The sequence below is a fragment of the Oscarella lobularis genome, chromosome 1 (genome assembly GCF_947507565.1).
Source record: "Oscarella lobularis chromosome 1, ooOscLobu1.1, whole genome shotgun sequence".
Lineage (NCBI taxonomy): Eukaryota > Metazoa > Porifera > Homoscleromorpha > Homosclerophorida > Oscarellidae > Oscarella > Oscarella lobularis.
Window position 1 is genome coordinate 309,903 of NC_089175.1, and position 9,288 is coordinate 319,190.

Sequence of the window (9,288 nt, forward strand, 5' to 3'; positions counted from 1 at the left end):
CGAACCAACTTTGCGCGAGCGCACAACGCCAGTATTATTTAATCTCTAATATTTTATTTCATATCGAATAAAAGGACTGACACCTACCTCAGACTGTCTATAACTAAGCCTTATCCACTAGTTCATCTACCATTTACACAGAAAAGCGCTTTATTTCAAACTTGAAGCACCTGACATAAACAAATTTTTACTTCAGATGCAGACGGTCTCTTGGTGTAGTCTGTAATCGTGCATCTTTTTCCTATATCAAGAAGAAGCAATCCGCTTGAATCGTTGGTTTCTCTCTTCTTGGGCCATTTTGCTTTTGGATCAAGCAACTTGGCCACATCAATGCCTTGTTGTTCTATGTACTCGACGTAGCTTTTCTAAACAACCATATTATATACTGACAAAGTAGAATTCAACAATTTTGCACTGACCAGGCCCTGCTTCTTCTTTGATGAATAGGGAGGCAGCCCAGTACCTAATTCGAATAAAATCACTCCGAGGGCGTAAACATCGAGTTTTGGAGTGACGACTTTTTCAAATGCCTCTGGAGACATGTAGGGCCGCGTGCCAGCCGTGGGACCGGGATTTGTATCTTCTGGATTAGCACTGCCTACCACTGCCAATCCAAAATCACTCAGCTTTGCTCTGAAGTCGGTAGTTAGCAGCACATTGCTTGATTTGACATCTCGATGAATGACAGGCAGACGATGACCAGAATGCAAGAAGCAAAGAGCTTGAGCAATATCAAGAGCGATGGAAAGACGGATTTTCCACGGCAATGGACGAGAATTATCCTATTCAAATAAAATGATAGTACGGTTACAATAGTAGCTACATACATACTCGACAATCTAAACGATGTGACAGAGCGCCATTGACCATATACTCGTAAATTAGAGCCAATTCAGGCCCGTCGCATGAAAATCCAAGAAGAGAAACAACATTCGGATGAATGTATCTAAAATTGTGCATTAGAAATAAATCTTGACCAACAACTAACAACTGTCTTCAGTTACCTGCTAAGTATGTTCAGCTCTATCCCAAATTGCTTTTTGCTCAATTCAAGCTGAGACAGATTCAGACTAGATGGCTACAAAAAATATGAAGTGAAATAAAAAACGGCCAATTACAATACTTACATTTTTAAAGCGTTTGATGGCTACTTCGTGTTTCTCGCCAGTCTCCGAATGAAGAACTCCGTAGTAAACGACTCCAAACGAACCCGACCCCAGCCGTTTGCCACCATGCTTCAGAGGACGCTCGTTGAAGTAATCCGTGGCGCGCTCAATATGATAGTACTTGGCCTCGTATGTGGGACGCACGACCGGATCACCCTCTCGATCACCACCTTCTAATGGCATTTTCTGCGGCGAGCTTTTTGCAGGAATCCCATCAGCTATCGCCGGACGAGGTTTACTTGAGTCACGAGTCAAAAGACCGGACTCTTCAGGCTGCTCAAGAGGTAACTGTTGTCGTCGCAAAGTTGACTGTTGCGTGGAGTTGCCAAAGTACCCATTACCGGCCAACCTATCATCACTGTGATTCTGCGTATCTTGTACGATGACCGAGCGAGATCCGATGACGGCACCAGGATTCACGTCCTCTTGAAGATTCTTTGATGCAGAAATAGGCGGCGTGACTGGTGGCCGGACTTCAACGCTTTGCTCAAGTGATCTAGCGGTAACTTCATTTTCATTTGACATGATCTCTGCCAAAACAACCTGGCCAGTAGCCCTCAGCGCTTCCAGCAACACCCGGTCACACGTCTCACTTTTCTCCGCTATCATTTCTAGAAGACGTCTTGAGCTGAGTGGTCGATCGCCTGCTGTGACATCTCGATACTGCTTTCCGGTGACGAGGTTTTGACGTATAAGATGCCGCCATATCTTCTCAGCATTTATTCCATCGCACAACCTAGCAAAGTGCTTTTCAACGAGAGTCTCTTGTGGACCGTAGCTGTTGAACCAAAGATAGATCGAGGTCGCCGGATGAAATTCTTCACCGTCGTCAGAGAACACCTTTGCGGAGGGAAACCCTTGATCTAGAAGATCAATAAATTCGAGCGTTGAGTCGTGCGTTTTCATAAAGGCGCCGAATTGTAAGTCGCTCTTTAGACGATGTTTGCGTAGGATGGTATTGCCGTCATTCACAAGTAAGTCCTTGACTCTGTGACAAACTCGAGCGGTGTCTGTCGACACAAACGACTCGTCCTTTGACTGCACAAGCATTGACATGAAGACGACGCCACTTCGAAGTCTCAGTTCAAGAACGTGAGATTCCATGCGAATTCTCGCGGCGTGGTGATAGCAACGAGGCGCTTGAGGATAGTGCTTTATAAGCAAGGCAACGAGAAGATAGAATTGAGACTCAGAGATACAGGGACTGTTCTTTGAGCGAATGATGAGAGGCTCTGTCTTCAGATATCCATCTGGCTCCTCCTCCAACAGATGTTTGTAAATCAAACTGTGAGGGACTACAAGTCCCTTCGGTCCACTGGATGGGGACTCCTGGGGCGTTCTTGACCCCGATGATTCTAGCGCTTCTGGAAGGATAAAAATGCCGTAGTAGTAGAACACAGAGAGCCACCGTTGCAGTTCTTTGCTCTCCTGCAAAACGCTTTGAGCCACGTGATGTGGGAAAAGGCCGCGCTTTTCAAATGCCTCCTCAGCTGCACGTGAAGAGTGTAGAACTTCGGTTAGAACATCTCCCATACTGCTAGCATTGATGAGATGATAGGCTGACGTCGTTTCACTTTGATTTGTGTAATTGAATGACGGAGAAATGAAGCCTCGTTTTTCTAGATGCTCTATTGCTTCTTCAGAGTGCCCAGACCAATCAAGTAGGTCAGCATGAGCAATAAACGAAGAGCCATTAGCAGATAAGTTCACTATGCGTTGCAATAATTTAGATGACGCACTTGAGTGATTTTCTGGCTCATCCCACTTCAACAACGCCTTCTCAAATTGGGGATCTTCAAAGAGTTTCAGTTGAATGCTATCCTGTATGAAAATCTGCACGTTGGGCAGCGCTTCCGTTACTCTCCGCCTAAAGATTGACGTCATATTGGATTCAGAGTCAGAGTCACATAGCCCTATCACTATGACTGGTCGACGGTCCTGATCATTGCGATCATCAGCTCTTAGTGATGCTAAGACGTTGTAGAAATCTTTCTCACTCTCCAACTGGTCTTCTGTGCCCTTTTCCCCAAGCAAACTTGACGGCAGAATTGATGAAATCCAGACAGGAATAATAAACGGCATGTCCATTGCGTCCACTCGTAGCCTTGCGAGAGCGGATTCGATTAGAGGCCATGGCCCTGCGGAACTCCAAATTTGCTTCGTGCCTCGAATTGTGCCAAGAAATTTTTCACAATAGCCGTTTGGTAGTAGGCCTTCGTGCAATTCTGCTTGAGGACGATTGCCAGGTATCGCTTCCCTGAACTTAGCATACGCTGTCTTCTCAAAGGCAATAGCATTGAAGCAAGCATGTCTCACTGCTTCGCCGCCTTTGGGAGGAGAGAATGCCACGTCTCGCTTGGTTGCTAAAGGCAAAAAAATAGCAGGGGTAACGAAGTCAAAAAAGGCCCCTACTCGCCTTTTCTCGAAACTTTGCTGAAGAAGCTTGAGTCTGGCATTTCTGAACTATCCGATGTGATTAGTTTCTCGTCGACATTGTCATTTAGACATTCTTCGGCAGCGGACTCGGACTCGCGAGATCGGAGCCTCACAGAACAAGACGCCGGCGGCATCGCGTGCAGAGATGCGATGCCTAGACGCAGCCCCCGAACCCGAACCCGAACAACACAGGGACTCGTGGTCGAGACCCCGGCGAGCAGTCCCCGCTAACGCGCGCGCTGAGTTCACGCAACTTCCGCCCACAAAAAGTTTATTATAAGTTGCCAATATAATAAAATGAAAAAACATAAACGTCGTGGAGTTTATATAATCTCACAAATCTAAGGTTAGCAACCTACGTCAAATTTAAGTGCTGGATACTAGAGAGGCAAAAAAATGTATACATCTATGACAAATGCGGTACAGTACTTTTTTTTGGGGAGGGGATGTTTGGGTAACTAGCTTTATTTGGAGATGTCAGCTAGTTGTTGCAGAACGTCTCGTATAGATGCTCTTTTAGTGTAGTCTTTTAGAGTACATTTCTTTGCGACTTCTAGGAGAGTCAGTCCACAACTCCCCCCTTTTCCGAGTCCTTTGCCCTTAGGCCATTTCGCTTTTGGATCCAACATTTTCGTTAGATCTATTCCTTGACCTTCAATGTCATCAACGTAACTTTTCAAGTCCTGTTTCTTCTTGCTTGAGTAGGGCGGTAAACCTGTTCCCAATTCATACATAATTACGCCAAAACCGTACACGTCTAGTTTTGGCGTCACAATTTTTTGAAACGCCTCAGGAGGCATGTAGGGACGCGTACCGACAGCCGTACTTGTAACACTCTCTTCAGCCTCCGCACCAATCACGGCCAATCCAAAATCGGAGAGCTTAGCAGTAAAATTTGACGTCAGAAGAACGTTGCTTGATTTCACGTCTCTATGAATAACCGGAAGCCGATATTCCGTATGAAGAAAATCCAGACCACAGGCTATATCATAAGAGATGGTGAGACGCGTTTGCCATTGCAATGGCGGCGTACTGTTTCTGCAGTCGAGACGGTGCGATAGAGCTCCGTTTGCCATGTACTCGAATATAAGACACAATTCGGGCCCATCAGTCGAGAATCCCACCAAGGCAATGATATTTTTGTGCACGTAACGAGTCAGCATATGTATCTCAATTCCAAACTGCTTTCGATTTAGTTCCACTTGAGCCGGATTGAGACTGTGAGAGTTTTTCAATCGCTTGATGGCTACCTCGTATTTCTGACCGTTTTCGGAATGAAGAACGCCGTGATAAACAGTTCCAAATGAGCCAGACCCTAGCCGTTTCCCCCCTTCTCTAAAAGGTCGCTCATTAAAGTAATCGGACGCTCTCTCGACGTGCCAATATTTAGCTTCAAACAGGGATTGCACTGGAGGTTCTCCTCTTCCGCGTTCGTTCTGTGACCGTGTAAACAGATCAGCGGCTGCTGCTGGTGGTGTAAAGGGGAGCGCGGAAGGCGCCTGAGTCGGCACTGCAGTACGACTAATATTGAGACGGCTAGTAGCCTCTTCAGTTGATATTTCTCCTGTCATCCTTGCGATTCTCTTTGCGTTTTCTGTATGAGAAGTCGAAGGAACGCTGACGTTCACAGGATCCTCATTATCTTGTACTGGTTGGGCAACGACTGTCTTTTTATGATGCTGATCTTCTTCACTTAAATCTACTTGAGCGTTTTCAGTTGCCTCCGCTCTACGTTCCTGCTTTTTCATTAATTCTGCCAATGAATAGAGTTTCAAATGACCAAGTGCGTCGTATAGCAAACTGTCACACTCCAGTTTTCTTTTACTCAACATAAGTAGCAATCTTGAGGATTGTAAAACACTGTCGTCCTTTTTGACTTCTATGTATTGTTCACCCGATATTTTTTCTTTGTCAATTAGGTAGCGCACAACATCCTCCGCTGGCATTTCTTCTGATAGCTTAGCAAAGTTCTTTTCCAACATCGTTCCCTCAGGACCGTATCTATTATACCAAAGATACATTGATCTATGAGGCACGAAGTCTTCTCCTTCTTCAGAATAAATAGACTCCCTACTGGGAAAAGCTTGACTTTCGAGATCAACAAAGTCTTGTTGGTGATCATGAGTCTTCATTACAGCTCCGAACTGCAGTTGTTTTGCTAAATAACTTTTATTTAATTTTTTTGCATCGTCCATTAGAATTGCTTTGACGTTAGAACACACTTTAGCAGTGCCTGTCACTTGAAAAGATTCATCAGATGTCTGAACTAACATATAAGCAAGTATGACGTCATCTTGTAACTTCAACTCCAAAATGTGGCCTCTCTCCACTCTCAGTCTCGCTGCACGGTAATAGCATCGCGGTGCATTTGGATAATGTTTTATGAAAATTGCGACAAGGAAGTAGAAAAGGCTCTCTGATATGCGAAGGCCGCCTTTATGACGAATAGCAAACGCTTCTGTTCGCAAATACGACGACTGCAGTTCCGACGGCAGTTTTTTTCTTGACAATAAATGAGGAATTATATATGCCATATCGGCCGGTTCTGGAAGAGAAATTGGGAGACGAAAATTGTCTCTCGGGCTTACACCGGCGGGAGCCAAATCGTGTCCACACTTAATCTCTGCGGGTAAAATAAAAATTCCGTAGTGACGAAATACAGATAGAAAAGAGTCTACATCATCACCAAAGCTCTTGAGTACGTCTATAACAACGTCACCGGGAACAAGTCCGTGCTGCTCAAACGCTTTCTTAGCTACTTCAGAGTAGTCTTCTATTTCCATTAATACCTCCTCAATAAATTTTCCGTCTATTAGACATAAACCCTTAGGATCCTCCGTTGAAGGCATACCATGCGTCATACTACACTGAGGTGCTGTTACAAAATGTCTTCTCGCTAGGTAAGCAATAGATCCTCCTTCTATAGCGTCTGGCTTTTCAACAAGGTCTGAACCTCTCACAAAACGAACGCCATTACAGCAAAAACGTAACACCTTTTTTTCAAGTTCTAGCGTTGCTTGCTGAATGACTTTTGGAGTAGACTGACTTCCCCAGCCTAAAAGTTCTGTAATTTTTTCATCTGTTTCTAAAATTGCTTTTACGTGACCGGTTTGAACAAAATTGGTTGACAGACGTGATTGCGGCCAGTTTTTTGAAAAGGCTTCTTTTACTTTCCTTTTAAATTTAGAATGCCTAACAAAACCAGCGTCGTGTATGCCGAGTACAATCACTGGCGGAAAATCTCGGTTTTGATCATAGCCAGCAATCACTCGGATAGGCGTCAATACGTCATACAAACTGAAGCTCTTCTGCACGTCAGAAAGGGGAGATTCTACAACAGAGTTTGCGCAGAGAGGGATCACCAATGGCGCATCACATGCAACGTTCACAAGTTTGTTGGCAACACAGTGCGTAAATGGCAATCTTCCTGCAGCATGCCATACTATTGTATGACCACCACGGCTGTGATACCTGGTGCCAAATAGTTTTTCAACGAAGTCGCTTGGAAGCCATTGACAATCAACTGTTTCACTCAGGATTGATCTCAGAAATTCTTCATATGCAGCGTTATCAATTGCAACGGCACTAATGCACGTGCATCCATTGGCTTCATCTAATACTTCAGCATCTAAAGCTATAAAAGGCAATACTTACGTCAGTACCAGGCTACATCACTTCACTTAATTAAATTTGACATCGACACGGCAAAACAAACCTCATAAAGTTTAGTTTACCTGACGTTTTTTGCTGACTTATGTCAAATTCCTTTTTTCCGTCAACTGGAAGTGACAAGGACAAGGAATCGCTTTCAATCATCAAAATAATCACTTATTTCTGGTTTTCCACAACCAAAACAGTTTCAATTTCGAAAGAAGACGTTTGATCTCTCCAAGTTGCCGCGCCCTAGACAAATCAGATTCAGGGAATTAATGGTGCTCGGTGACGCACCTCACATTCTGAGGGAGAGGGAAGGGGATATTAACAGGGGACTGATAGGTGAGGATAACTTGCTCTACTTTATTTAGAATTATTTCGGGCGTGGGTGGTGAATTTCATCACACCGAACTGACTCGTCATCATGGTACCTGGTGACACCAGGTACTGTACCATGATGATGTACCGTGATACTTAGTCTAGCCCGTGGCCTAGCCTGTTGCCCAGACTCTCTCGCGGGCCCGGACTTGCATCGGGCCCGCTATATAGCGGCTAAACCGTTTCTTAGACACGAATTCGAGAACAGTTTAGAACTCTAAAAGCTTTGAATTGAAGAGGGTGACTACTAATACTACGGTTGTTGCTGCTCTACACGGACGGTACTAGTAGACTCGTTACCTACTGTTTTCGCAGCAAGTGAGGGAGAATAGCTGGGGACTCCGAATGTGGCCAAATGTGCGTGATTATCACGTGATCCGATTTAATGGGGAGTCAGAGATTAAATAGGAGTTTAGCAACCGGCGCATGCGCAACGATATTTCCCCGAACACCAGGGCGCGCGCGGGCTTCGCCCGCGCGCGCCCTGGTGGGAGGGGCTCTCAAACGTGATCGGGCAAAATCTCAAAGTGTTTGTCTGTCTGTCGGTATACCCTGACGTCACAATCGCACTTAGGCGAATCAGACACACAGGTGCCTTTATGACATCACAGTCATTGTGATGTCATACTCTCCCGTATTTAGAACAAAATGTAGATAAAAGGTGACGTCACAGTAGTTAGGAACCCCGGATTGTGTTTAAAACTTTTCAGGAAGGAAGTAGGCATATTATCAAGGATAAATACATAACGGGCACATAGCAATGAGCTTTATCAGTAACGTTCATAAAGGGAACACAGTTAAGGAGCACGTTGGGTTTGTCGTGCTGCGAGCTTCGCTCGCAGCACGCAAACCCAACTGCGAGCTGATAATGGACCTCGCGACACGATCACCCAAAGTGGCAGAGGTTAGGTTAGGGTTAGGAGGGGCATAGCTCTGTGTCGCCCTTACATAAGAAGTGAAATTGTCGGCTTTTGCAGAAAATAAAGCATGCCAACTCACGTTGGTTTGGCAGTGCGATGCAAAGTATGTAAATAGGCTTTACTAAAATTAGAGTAATAAGAATGTTTTGAGGGTGTTCGGGGATCCCATGATGGCTCACCAAAGGCCATCATTATCTAGTCCTACATGTACAGTACAGTGGGAGGGGCTCTCAAACGTGATCGCTGAAAAAAATCAAAATGTTTGTCTGTCGGTATACACTGACGTCACAACCGCACTTAATTAAACCAATCACACACACACCGGTGCCTCTATGACACATTCCATACTCTCGCCGCGGCGTATTTTGAACAAAATGCTACAAAAAGGTGACGTCACAGTAGATAGTACCCCGGATTGTGTTTTCAGCAACGAGTACAGGCATATCGTGAACAGATTATCGTGAACGGGATCGTGAACACCCCATGCAGTCATTCATTGGCAGCGCGTCGTTATTGTGACTCAGGCTTAAGATTCTTGCTGCTCCGAAACTAGATGTTCTTGGATGTCCATCATCTCGAGAAGACAGTCTTTTTCGATTTTGGTGTAATATTTTTCCAAAACTCAAAGCACATTGCGCCAAACTTGCGTGTGGAAAGAAGCCCACTGAATTGAGAGGTAGAATATGCAGAAGCCCCTGTTTTGTATCCGTTGACTCTGTTTGACATGGCATATG

The 9,288-nt window shown here is 44.9% G+C and overlaps 2 protein-coding genes across 3 annotated transcripts; both read right to left on the minus strand.

Moving 5' to 3' along the window:
• Nucleotides 1-5: 5 nt before the first annotated feature.
• LOC136193010 (uncharacterized) lies at nucleotides 6-3,796 on the minus strand. Its single transcript, XM_065981802.1, has 6 exons — nucleotides 3,583-3,796; nucleotides 1,128-3,529; nucleotides 1,005-1,078; nucleotides 832-946; nucleotides 420-782; nucleotides 6-365 (listed from the first exon to the last, which is right to left on the minus strand). The coding sequence occupies exons 1-6, from the start codon at nucleotides 3,734-3,736 to the stop codon at nucleotides 156-158; spliced, it is 3,318 nt and encodes a 1,105-aa protein (XP_065837874.1). The 5' UTR covers nucleotides 3,737-3,796; the 3' UTR covers nucleotides 6-155.
• Nucleotides 3,797-3,862: 66 nt separating this feature from the next.
• LOC136193021 (uncharacterized) lies at nucleotides 3,863-8,007 on the minus strand. 2 transcript variants are annotated; one of them, XM_065981813.1, is made up of 3 exons: nucleotides 7,939-8,007; nucleotides 7,337-7,505; nucleotides 3,863-7,236 (listed from the first exon to the last, which is right to left on the minus strand). In XM_065981813.1, the coding sequence occupies exons 2-3, from the start codon at nucleotides 7,416-7,418 to the stop codon at nucleotides 4,067-4,069; spliced, it is 3,252 nt and encodes a 1,083-aa protein (XP_065837885.1). In that variant the 5' UTR covers nucleotides 7,419-7,505; nucleotides 7,939-8,007; the 3' UTR covers nucleotides 3,863-4,066. The 2 variants fall into 2 exon arrangements, with proteins under 2 accessions (XP_065837885.1, XP_065837892.1); XM_065981820.1 differs by having other exon boundaries at nucleotides 7,935-7,950.
• Nucleotides 8,008-9,288: the final 1,281 nt, after the last annotated feature.